Source organism: Squalius cephalus (genome assembly GCF_949319135.1).
Source record: "Squalius cephalus genome assembly, chromosome: 12".
Classification (NCBI taxonomy): Eukaryota; Metazoa; Chordata; class Actinopteri; order Cypriniformes; family Leuciscidae; genus Squalius; species Squalius cephalus.
In genome coordinates, this window is record NC_137133.1 from 20,022,807 (window position 1) to 20,035,949 (window position 13,143).

General features: G+C 36.1%; 1 protein-coding gene across 1 annotated transcript; it reads left to right on the plus strand.

The window, feature by feature from the left end:
* Positions 1-11,908: 11,908 nt before the first annotated feature.
* On the plus strand, positions 11,909-12,898 carry LOC307168907 (putative inhibitor of apoptosis; the record flags this gene model as incomplete). Its single annotated transcript, XM_079889212.1, has 1 exon — positions 11,909-12,898. One exon carries the CDS (start codon positions 11,909-11,911, stop codon positions 12,896-12,898), a length of 990 nt encoding a protein of 329 aa, XP_079745338.1.
* Between the last annotated feature and the right edge of the window lie 245 nt (positions 12,899-13,143).

The window sequence follows — 13,143 nt, forward strand, 5'->3', positions numbered from 1 at the left end:
GTTTAGAGTTACATGTTCAAGAAGCTCTTAAGAGAGTTAACATAAATCACAGAGTGGTTCTCTCTCACACCAGCGTCTCTGACTCAGAGGGGTGTATTCAGTGATGGGATGAGACATTTTGAATGGTGTGTTAAACTTATAATCCTAAAAGTTTAAATGACATCTTTTAAAAATAAAAGATGTTTTAAATAAATTATTGATTGATTGATTGATTGATTGAATTGATTGAAATCTTTATTTCGAACATGAGAGAAGAATATGTAAAATAAAATACAAAAATGTTTTAAAAAAGAAAATAAAATAAATAAAATAAAAAAAAATAACACCAGATAAGCCGTAACAAATTACAATTTTTTTTTTTTTTTTTTCCTGTGTGAACATACTTCTATCTCATGTGCGAAAAGGAGTAGGAAGAAGCTAAACTTATGTACTCCTACCCCTTTAATTCTTACATTCCTTTAAATAACAATTTTTTATGTTATTATTATTTTTTTGTTATCTGCATCTATGCACATACACACTTATACACACATACATATACACATACATATACATACATGTACACATACATATACATACATATATATATACATATACCTATACATACATACCTACATATTTACATACCTACATACATGCATCAAAGTGACCACTAACAAGTATTTAAATCATAACAAAGGAGCACTCCTACTTTCACTACAGTGCTTCTTGATACTTCTTGAAAATCTTTTCTTTATACATTTTTTTGAAGAGGAATATGTTAGGGCATTGCTTTAAGTTTTCATCTAGTTTATTCCACAATTTAACTCCGCAAATTGATAAACATAATCTTTTCCTTGTTGTTCTAAATCTATTAATCTTAAAATTTCCCCTTCCCCTTAAGTTGTACCCTCCCTCCCTCTCTGAGAACATCTTTTGTATATTCCCTGGCAATAACCTATTTCTTACTTTAAACATGAATACTGCAATTTGATATTCAATTTGATCATGGTATTTTATTAATCTAGACTGCAAAAATAATGAATTTGTGTGTTCCCGAAATCCGACATTATGAATAATTCTCATTGCTCTTTTTTGCATTATGACTAGCGGCTGTAGTGAATGTTGGTAAGTGCTTCCCCAAATCTCTACACAGTAATTCAAATAAGGTAACAATAATGAGCAGTACAGGATACGAAGAGATTTAAGATCCAATATATGCTTAGCTCTTGCTAGAACTGCAATGCTTCTGGACAGTTTGTTTTTGATGTATTTTATGTGAGGCTTCCAGCAGATCTTTTCATCTATGATCACTCCAAGAAATTTATTTTCATGTACTCTTTCTAAGTTAACACCCTCTATCTGTATCTGTGCTTGATGATTTGACTTACAATTTCCAAATACCATAAATGTAGTTTTACTCAAATTTAGTGATAACCTATTAATGTCCAACCATTGTTTTATTTTCTTAAATTCTGAAGTGATTAATTCCAAGAGTTGCTGTAAGCTGTCCCCTGAACCAAATATGTTTGTATCATCTGCAAATAATACAAAATTCAATACTTCAGATACTTTACAAATATCATTAATGTATAATAAAAATAACTTTGGTCCCAACACTGACCCCTGTGGAACACCACAAACCATGCTCAAACATTCAGATGAATACTCTCCTATCTTCACAAATTGTTTTCTGTCTCTCAGATAACTACTTACCCAGTTTAAAACTACCCCCCTAATCCCAATTGGTTCCAATTTACTGATTAATATTTCATGATTTATTGTATCAAATGCTTTTTTTAGATCAATGAATACTCCAACTGCATAGTTATTTTTGTCTGTGGCATTTGTGATTTCTTCAATGAGTTCTGTTAGTGCTAATGATGTTGAGTTTTTTTTTCTAAATCCATATTGACTGTCAGAGAGTAGGTTATTTTTATCTATGAATTTTTCTAATCTGTTGTTAAATAGTTTTTCTAAAATTTTTGAAAATTGTGATAATAGAGAGACAGGCCTGTAATTTGTGAAATGGTGTATATTTCCAGTTTTGTATAGAGGGGTGACTTGCTATTTTCATTTTTGTTGGAAATTTGCCGGTTAAAAATGATAAATTACAGATGTTCTTTAGTGGTTTGGCAATCCCCTCTATTACTTTTTGTATAATTTTTATGTCTATTCCATCATGATCAGTGGATGGTTTGTTTTTGCATCCTTTAACAATATCTTTTATTTCTTTTTCATCAACTGCTGTCAAAAATATTGAACTGGGATTTCTTTCTACTAAATTATTATAATTCCCTTCTAATATTTGTGGAACTGGGGCCGTATTCACAAAGAATTTTAAGGCTAAAAGTAGCTCCTAACTGGCGAATTTAGGAGCAACTCCTAAAAATAATGGGCGTGTCACTCGTAACTTTAGGACTCCTAATTTTTTTTACTAAGAGTAATTCACAAAGTATTTTAGCCCTAAAAGTAGCACCTAAGCCTGGGACAGCTTAAAAGAAGTCGAGAGGACTCCTAACTCACTAAGACCTATTCACAAACCGCTTTTAGTGGCATTTCACGCTGCGGTGTTCTGAAATGCGTATGCGGCGCTACAGGAGCTTCCAATCGCGAGGGAACAATTCTGCATTGTAGGCATAACTAGGGAATCAATAACGCCACCACCAACAACCAAAACTAGGCTACTCATTGCATGTAAACTAATTGTAACGTTTCATTGTGAATCAAATTAAAATGTTTTTCTCTTTGCAAACGTAGGCAGAGGCATATAGTGACAGATTAATTCAATAATGTTGCAAAGATATTGCATCAATCCATATGTTTCATTAGGCTATAGGCTATTTGTTTTGCCTTACTCTTTATTCATTTAGGCTATTTATTCAGTTATTCATCATCTTCCGTCCTTCGCACTGCTTGTGTAGCGCACGCATTCTCAGACCTGTCACCTGTCACTCATCATCGTAGGGGAGGTGTTAGGAATCATTCCCGCGTTACAATCATCAGCCAATCAAGGTGGTCACTTCAGTCAAGCTCGTGCATGAGTAATGACGTCATCCATAGCAACGAAGACTCACTCTTAGTTTAGGAGTTGTCATTTTTCTTTACTAAGAGTAGGTCTGAAAGGCGTTGTGAATAACTTTTAAGAGAAAACTCCTAGCTAAAATCTTTTAGTGCGATTTAGGAGTACTCCTAGTGGTAAGATAAAATGCTTTGTGAATACGGCCCCAGGAATTTGCTCTGCTAAGTTAGGTCCCACATTTACAAAAAATGTATTGAACTCATTCACCACTTCCTCCATATTATTGATATTTTTATCATTATCAATGAAGTAATGTGGATAAGTAGCCTGTCTAGTATTATTTTTAATAATATTATTTAAGATGTTCCACATACCCTTAATATTATTTTTATTATTATCTATTAGTTTTGCGTAGTATTCTTTCTTACAAGTTCTCATAATACTGGTTAACTTATTCTTATATTTCTTATATCTATGTTCAGTCTCTATAGTTCTATGTTTTATAAATTCTCTATAAAGTGTATTTTTCTTTTTACAGGCATTTTGTAATCCCTTGGAAATCCATGGTTTATCATTATGTTTTTGTTTCTTACTAAATATTTTAATTGGGCAATTTTTATCATATAATAATTTAAATATTCTTAGAAATTCTTCATATGCATTATCTACATCTTTTTCATTATCCATAAACTCCCAATCTTGTGCTAGCAGATCAACTTTTAATGCCTCCATTGTTTCTTCTGTTCTGACCCTTTTGGAAAACGTTTTTTTATCCTGTCTATTTAAACTATAATTATTGTCATACACTGTAAAAATTGGTAAGTGGTCACTGATATCATTAATCAGTAATCCACTCACTGTATTATTTTGTATGATATTTGTAAATATATTGTCTATTAGTGTTGCAGAATGAGAAGTAATTCGGCTGGGTCTGGTAATTTGGGGATACAGGCCTAAACTAAACACGGTGTTAATAAAATCTTCTGTCATTTTATGATTATTTGGGTTTAACAAATCAATATTGAAGTCCCCACAGATGAACATGACTTTTTGCCTAGTTTTTATAAATGTTTCCTCCATCCAGTCCTTAAATGTGTCAATATTCGAACCTGGTGATCTATATATACAACTTACACTAATATTTTTCTTTTTTTCCATACATATTTCTATTGTGACACATTCCAGCAAATTATCCACCACCATTGACATTTTTTCCACCACCTTATAATTTAAATCCTTGTCCACATACAGTATCACACCACCCCCACTCTTATTTACTCTGTTAATAGAAGATATTTCATATCCTTCAATTTCAAAATCTGATCCTTTTTCACTGTTTATCCACGTTTCAGTTATTGCAATTATGTTAAAGTGCTGTTTCAATTGTTTTAGATAGTATTTGATACTGTGAAAGTTGGCATACAGACTTCTACTATTAAAGTGGATAATAGATAACTGCTGCTCGGTCTTGATTGAACTATTAAATTGTTCATCAGTGTAATAGTGACAGTTATTGTTGATGCTAGCAAAAAATTGTTCACCGGATCAATGTCATTTTCCATGTCCTGTTCATGGTGTTCCGTGTACTCTAAGGTGTTCAGTTCCAGGTGCTCATATTCAACCAATCTTTGTATTAAGTGACTATCTCCGTTATGTGTGTGAATTTTATTTTGTGACATAGTGGGCTTTAAAATTTCAACATATCATAGGCCTACCTGTTTATGTGTTGATATTAGCTGGTCTTGGTTGTTTTGGTGTACTGGACCGGGGATGAATAATCAGTTTATCCTGCCGTAAATAGGCAATGTCCCCCTTTTCTCTCGCCGCTCTTAAATCCGGCATGAGTTCTTTTCTTTTCCTTCTTACTGCCTCTGTGAAATCTTCGTTGATGTATATTCTGGAACCTTTTAGATTTTTGGATCTTTGTAGTATTTCCGTTCTGTCCTTGTGCCTTAGAAGTTTTACCACAATTGGCCTCGGTCGGTCTCCTCCGGGTTTCCCTGTACGGTGAGCCCTCTCTACCTCCACCTCGCGTTGCAGCTGTAATTTTTCCTTCACAACTTTTTTTATCTTCTCCTCCGTCTCTGACCAGGTCTCTCCTTGTGACTCCTGTATCCCGTCAAATACCAGGTTATTTCGCCTGGTTTGGCTCTCCAGATACTCCATTTTGTCCGAGACCGCCAGCAAGCTGTCACAGACTTTAAAAATATCATTTTGCATCGAGGTACTGCGTTCCTTCAGATCTGTTGTCTCAGTTTTAATATCATCCACTTCTTTTTGTGTATATTGCAGGCTGGTTTTTATTTCTTGTAGTTCCCTGGTTATTGACTCTAATCTAGAGTTAGTGGAATCCATTATTAGCTTAACAAAGCCTTTGAAATTGTCGTGTTGTTGTTCCAGTAATGCGGTATACATTGCCTTTTGTTGCTGCAGCAGTTCATTTACATTATTAAAAGTCTTAATAAAAAACAAATATTCTACAACGATGGTCTGTGGAAAAATTTGACTTGAACTTAAAGTATTTTTATTTATTTATAATGGGTATGTAAAATAATTTGAAAATTTTTAAAGCGTCACAAGTCATCTCACGCCTGTGAAATATTCAATAATTTCTTAAGTTGTATCTGTGAGAAAATGACAACCACATAGGCCTATCTTCAGAGAGAGCAACCATGAAAACATTTAGAAACTGGGAACCCTCCAGAAATAAGGGTCTTCCGATCAGCGCAGAGAAAGAAGTTACTTGACAATAATGATAGCTTCAGGAAATCGGATGACAGATGAGCCTCTGTGCATCGTGTCAGAGCGCATGTCATGTTAGTCTGCTAACGCCTTTACAGATCCAAAGTTTTGATCCAAAATCATAATCGTAAAAGTTTAAATATTGTTTCAATTAAATCTTTAAAGTTTGAATACATACTCATCTTCTATTTATCTTTTAGAAGACTTGTGTATGATATAAATTATTTTGTTTAACGGTGACCTAAAGTATAATTGTTATTAAACAATGTCTGTTCAAAACTTTAGGTGGTTGAATGTCGTCTTAAATCTCATTTATATGAAAAAGATTCAATCAGCATTTTTTGTCCATGCTGGGTTTCAATTTTTATGGTGGGGGCTTTCCATAGCTATCCCGTACACCTAAAAACGACCATCACAGAAAACTACATTAAAAATGAAATAAATAAATAATTTAATAAAATGTAAACAAAGTTTTAGCTAAATAAAAACACCTTACATTTCCAGAGAGGCGAAGTAGTTCTTTATGCAATGATAAAAACGATCCAAAAAAGCAAATAGTTAAGTTGTCATAAACAGAACAAAACAAAACAAAAATCCTCCAGAGATAAACTACAGTGTGAACTGAAGCTTCAGGATATAGGGCGACAGACCAGATGAGTCTCGGCGGACAATGTCGCAGTAAATCTAGTCTGCTAGCGCCTTTCCAGAGTACATCCAGAGTTTACACTAATTTCATTTAAAAGCATAACCTTAAAAGTTTAAATCAAATCTTTAAAAGTTTTATTAAAATCATATCTTCTTAGAAGATTTATGTATTATTGTTACTAAGCAGCGTCTGTCCAAAAACTTTAGATTGTTACATTCAACATACAACATGAAACATGTTGTCAAAGTTTGTCACAATGTTTTTTAAGAAATCCTAGGACTTTACATTGCTCTTATTTAGACAAAGTTGTATCATTTGGAAAATCAAAGTAAAAATCACACATCGTCTTAATTCAAAGTATAAGTATAAGATCGTATAAGATCATTTTTACTCGTATCTCCCGAACTAGGGTGAAACCCTTTACTGAGAATATACCACCGGCCATCTACTCAAAATACATGTAGAAGTTTCAAATGTTAGCATTTGTTGATGGTGGCCGTATGAACAGACTTTGGGGGGGAGCTATAGCAGGAAGCATGCCCTTTGACCTCCTTGATTTGGAGGCTTTTTTGTTAAAAAGATTTCTCCCATCTACTCGTTTTTTCAAATGCGCGTTGCAACTGCGGTAGCCGTTATGCGTCAAGAATCTATGACAACGTGTCTTCCGATAGCACTTCATCGAGTTTAATTGTACATGTTCTACCGTTATGATGTACTTGTTACATGTTCTACCGTACATGTTCTACCGTTCTATATAATGATTTACACAACCAAGCTTGTAATTTAGACCGTACCTTTGACTTACCCGTCGAGAAGAAAGCAGGCAACTTCCCTTTCAAAGTCTTTCTCCTTCATTAGCTCTTTCCACCTGGGAAAAGCTAGCCTGGTAATACCAGACTCTGCTACTTCACTTTGCTTCGTAGACAGAGTCTGGAATGGCATAACAGAGAAGTGTTTTCTCTCTTGCTAGGGGGCGCTTGTCTGAAGTTTAAAATCATTGGTTACCCGTAAGCCAATCACATAACGTTTGGTTATGGCGTGTGTTATGCGCATGCTCAGCCGCATTTAACTTTCACTGTAAACACATGTATGATGCGAAAACAAAACCATCGAGCGAAATACCGGAGTGAACATGGCTGTGAACAACTTTTGCAGATTATGTGAAGTAAATCTACGCATCCATGGTACAATCAGCGTGTACGTCACGGCTCTCAGCCCGCCCTCTGTTCGTTGATTGGCCCGGCTGTTTCCAGACCGGTGGCAAACAGAAAGCTCTGAAGCTGTCTCAGACTGAGTACAGAAGCGAAATGAAATTGAGCGGAAGTACGAAGTCTGACGTAGTCAGGCTAGGGAAAAGCTATCCCGATATTTATTTACATACCGATCAATTAAATTTGAATTTAATTAAAACTTCTCCTGTGGCTCGGCATAACTATGATCCTGCATTATATTGTACCCTGCAGTGCAGCCTTTCAAATGTGCCGCGGGCAGTATCAATGCCTCCCATATGGTCTAGCGGTTAGGATTCCTGGTTTTCATCCAGGCTGTCCAGGCTGCTACTCAATAGTCGAATAATCATCAATAATCATTTTTAGTAATTCATAGTCTTAGAGGCCTAAACGAACTGCAGAAACAAGCAGTTTCTTGAAGATTCGGTACTGAATCATTTTCACAAATACAATTATATTGAATTCAGAAAATTTCACTATGGAACATTTACTTTACCTATCATAATTTCAATTTAGTACGTCATCATTTCAACTTTTCATCTCATAATTATGACGCATAGTCATAATTTCAACTTTTTAAGTCATCATTTCGACTTGTCATAATTATTACTTAATCCAGAATTACAATTTTTGTCAATGACGCCTTTTTAATGTAATACTTAAAACGTTTTTAAGTCATAATTTGGTTGTTGACTATAGTAGTGTTGATGATGAAACGTGCTAGTGCTTTTTGTCCCTCTCTGCTCTTTTTCAAGATGGCGGAACGACACGGAAGCCTCCTTGGACTTACCCGTCCCATGTAAATAAAGATAAGAAATTAACTCAGATCATTGGCACAGATCATTTTACACCCATGAGGACTTATTTTATGAATACAGACAATGATTTTAGCTCATAAAAAACTCCTGTAACTTTAGTTTCAGATGTTTAAATGACAACATACCATTTTTCAATCTACACATGAGAGACCTTCAGAAGTTTCAGAAGGCCTTCAACGGCTTAGGTCCGTTGGCGAAAACACTGCATGTGTAAGGTTGTTTTCCAGATTTTCACCCAAAATCAAATACTGTATGACACTTTTCAAAGTTAGAATAAAAAGACCTGTTGTGTTCTGACACAAGGCCATTAACCGGTTCTTTTTGTTTTATAAATGTATTTTTTGCTTATTTCTAAATATCAACCTGATAAATATGAATACACGATTAAACAAGATAATTTTTAAGAATTTTTTTTTTAAAGAAAAATACAACTAAACCATGATAATGTTTAGTTTAGATGTTGATGATTAAGTTTCAGGCGTAGTGCAACCAGATTTCTCTAACATCTCACTCACGACGCACAACGTTGTAAATAAACATTTTCAAACTGTAATTTAACCATATTTTATTGATTATGGTGATTTAAAGTTTTTGTTTGTTATTAACTAATACCTACTAACACTTCAACATCCGGCACAAATGAAAGAGATCTCAGATCACAATCTACAGTTAGATATTCTCCTCCTTAGTATCTTTGGGCGTATTTTTACACACCATAGTGATGCAAAGTTCCACACCCTATAACTTTAAAAAACAAAACAAAAAAATACTCATACATAAATATATATATATAACATACACAAATCATTTCTTAACTAAGCAACTGTTTCTTAAATGATCAGACACTCACCGCACTGATGTTAACAGCACCATATATTGTGTTTTCTACCATGATTGTAGTAACTATTGTCCCACCATTCGTCTGGTCAATTGTGAAGTTAAGCTGTTTAGGGTTCTGAATTAATGGATGTCCGAATGATGTAGAATTATTATGCCGTCGTTGTGGAAGGTTGTTTGGCTGTTGAATTGTCATGTTTCCAGAATGTGTTTGAACGCTCAACGTTTGAACGTCACCACCTGTTAAAAAAATTAACGATTAAATACACAACCAAAACCATGTAAACATTATAGTAAAGCTTATTGAAGATTGAGAACCGTATGGACTACTAACAAAGTAAATTATAAATCTTTTCCTACGTTTGATATTCTTTTTTCTGATTTTGATCCTTTTTAATGCTGTTTTCTCTTCATATTTATTCTGTAGTTCCTCTACTGTGTCTTCCAACCTCCCTGTTGTTCTTCTCCAGCTGTGCTAACCAAAGACAAACAGTTAGAAGAATATAATATATGTACAGCAAAAATAAAGTTAACATAAAATAAACACATTCATACACCAGTTCAAAGTCAATGAACCGGCTGATGCTGCAGGTGTTAGAGCACATGATGGATGGTGAACAGAAGCACATCAGGTTAAACCAGAGTTAAAACAGTAGTCTATGTTAGGACAATAGTATCTGATAATAGCTGATAATGGTCATAAAGTGCGAGATAAGGTGCAAGTAGCCAAACTAAACATTTCATATTTGACAGAATACAACGACAAAAATAATCAGGCAAACTAATCAACTTTTTTTCTAATTTCACCATTTTAAACTTAAAATAGGCCTATATAATACATGTGATTTAATGTGAAAGGAGAAGAAACACATAACATGTGTACATGAATGAATGTGTACAATTTAATAAACGTATTTACCTAACATCCATAGCCTTCAGTAAATTAAGGCTGTTCCTTTTTGTGGACAAAGTGAACTTGAGCGCTTAAAAGTGTGGGGCTCAAAAATAAGTGTCATTTGGAACTCTTTTATCAAAAATATGTTGATAATGATTAGTTATGCCAAATGATAGTTTGGCATGGGATTGTGTGTCCATAGTGAGAGAGCTAAATACTTTTATTATAGAAATGCCTATTTTTTATTCTATTCTTTAATCCACAAATAAAATAGGTTTTTATACCTGCTCAAGTACTTTTTGATGAGTTTCTTCTGTATTGAACAGCGAATCTTCTCAGTCAGATCGTCGCAAGATCTCAGGAATCCTCTCACACTGCTCGTGTTCACGCACTCCATCGCTGCACTTGTGTGTATGACTGAACGATTCAAACTTCCATAATGCGGGTTTAATTTACATAGTTATTTATGGCTTTCCTGATGACAAGCCCCTATTCACATCCTACACAACAGTGGGGCGGACCCCAGCCTGATAAATATTTCAGGACATTGCACGCTCTACTCTAGCTCTACTAGCCTCGGACTGCTGCGCTACTGCAACAAAAGTTGAAAGTCCTGTTTGTCTGAGCCTGACGCAAACTTTTAACCCCAAAACACAAACTTCTGCGCATTAACGCACAAGGCATGATTGTACCGCAAGGGAGATTCCAGGAACATTCCAAGAGATTCAGGAGACTCTTCGAAAAGCTGAAAAAATGGCAACGCAAAACCCGATGGAGAACGATTATCATCCGGTGTGTGAGTGTGCCACAGGCAAAGAGTGTCGTTTAAGAGCTGCGCTGGACTCTATGTTTAAAGATCATTTTAGAGGCCAAATGGTTGGCTTGATGCACAGGATCATCGACGATGCGTGTGATATGAAAAAAGATTGTGCGCAGGACACCAAACGTGTGACAAATCTAAAAAATTAAATGGATGACGTAAGAGGCTTGACAAAGCCATGGCCTGATGTAACGCCCATGTTTTTTGACGGCAAAGAGCCGAACGGCGTAATCCTCAGAAAAGTTCTGGATGTATTGCGTGAATGTTGTGACAAATTCGAAATCATTGAAATACTCGCTATATGGACATTTGTTACGGATCTCTGTGTGTCACTGGTGTCAAAAAATGCAAAAACTGACGTTGGGGAATTAGTTGAAAGTCTGGTCAACTATACCCTGGAGCAAAACATGATAGCCTGCAGAGATTTTCTATTCTGGTTAGACCATCTGTAAATGTCTTTCACTCAAATTTCTTCTTCAATGTATGAAAGTATAATGTTGAAATAAAATTCTGGTAAAAAAATGTCTGAGCTCATAAAATAGTATACATGATTTAGAATATTTAAATATTTGTTTTCTGCATTACCGTATTCCCGAGGCGGCAATACAGTTGTATCATATCAAATGATACAACTAATTTGCCCGCCGTGTACAGAAGAAAGGACATTTTATGGTGTTGAAATTCGAATTCATCAAAATTCATCATAGAGGGAGGAAGCACATACCCCCTACGTAGACCTTCTATCTGTTTGACGACTAGTCATGGGATGTCCGGCAGAGAGAAGGGCTTGAGTGGACACGCCCTGTGGTCCCATTATTTTTGTCTTCATCAAAAGTGCCTTTTCCCCACTTCGCAACTGAGAGCTTTCCGCCCCTGCGACACCCGTAACATCGACCAGCACGGCATCCGTTTCAGGCCAAATGGAGGAGCGGGTGGGTTACTTAAACCTGGATATGTCTCACCAGGATATGTCTCACCAGCGGCCTTCTTGTCAGAATCCTGGCATGCGTCGGGAACAGGAACGCCTTGACACCTTTCAGAATTGGACTCCTGCTACAGTAGCTCCGGCCGAGCTTGCCAAAGCTGGTTTCTACTACCTTGGCCAGGGCGACAGAGTGGCTTGCTTCAGTTGTGGAGGCCAGCTTAGCAACTGGGAACCGGGAGATCGTGCAGTATCAGAGCACCAGAGGCATTACCCCAACTGCCCCTTCGTTCGAGGTGACCGTGCAGATTATGTACCTTTATCTAGCCTTTTCAATGTATCGGCAATGCAACGGTGTGAAGAAAGGTCGCTCACATTTGTCTACTGGCCCTCAAGAATAACTGTTCGACCAGACCAATTGGCTAAGGCTGGTTTTTACTATGTTGGTCGTAATGATGACGTGAAGTGCTTTTCTTGCGATGGTGGACTCAGATGTTGGGAGTCTGGTGATGATCCATGGGTAGAACATGCCAAGTGGTTTCCAAGATGTGAATACCTGCTGCAAGAAAAGGGCCAAGAGTTTGTTCATCAGATTCAAGCAAGATTTCCAAGACTATTTGAGCGGCTATTGACTAATGGAGGCAGCGAATCGAGAGAATGTGTTGATCCACCTGTGGGTCCTGGAAAAGACCGTTCAGAAGATGCGGTGGTGAGGTCTGCTTTAGAGATGGAATTTGAGCGTGGCCTGATGGCCCAGACAAATGAAGCTGCATCACCGAGTCAAGATCTTTCAGACTTGCCTATGGAGGAACAGTTAAGAAGACTTCAAGAGGAGCGCACATGCAAAGTTTGCATGGATAAGGAAGTGAACATTGTCTTCATCCCCTGTGGTCACCTAGTTGTGTGCAAAGAATGTGCGCCTTCTCTGCGCAAGTGCCCCATATGTAGAGGATTGGTCAAAGGCGCCGTCCGTACTTTCCTATCATAAAGTTTTCCTATCATTTGGATTTGCAAATTTACATTTAACTTGATGCATAAAAACAAAGGAGAAGTTTATTATTTTCACTTTCAATCCAGTAACAACAGTTTTTGGATTTACAAACATTTAGAAAGTAGTTAGGATGTGCATGCTTTAAGTTAATGTGCTTTAAGAATAATTTTGCGCATGCTTTAAGTTCATTTGACCAACATGATGTTAAAGTTCATAGAGCTTTAGAGCATTGAGTTAAAACG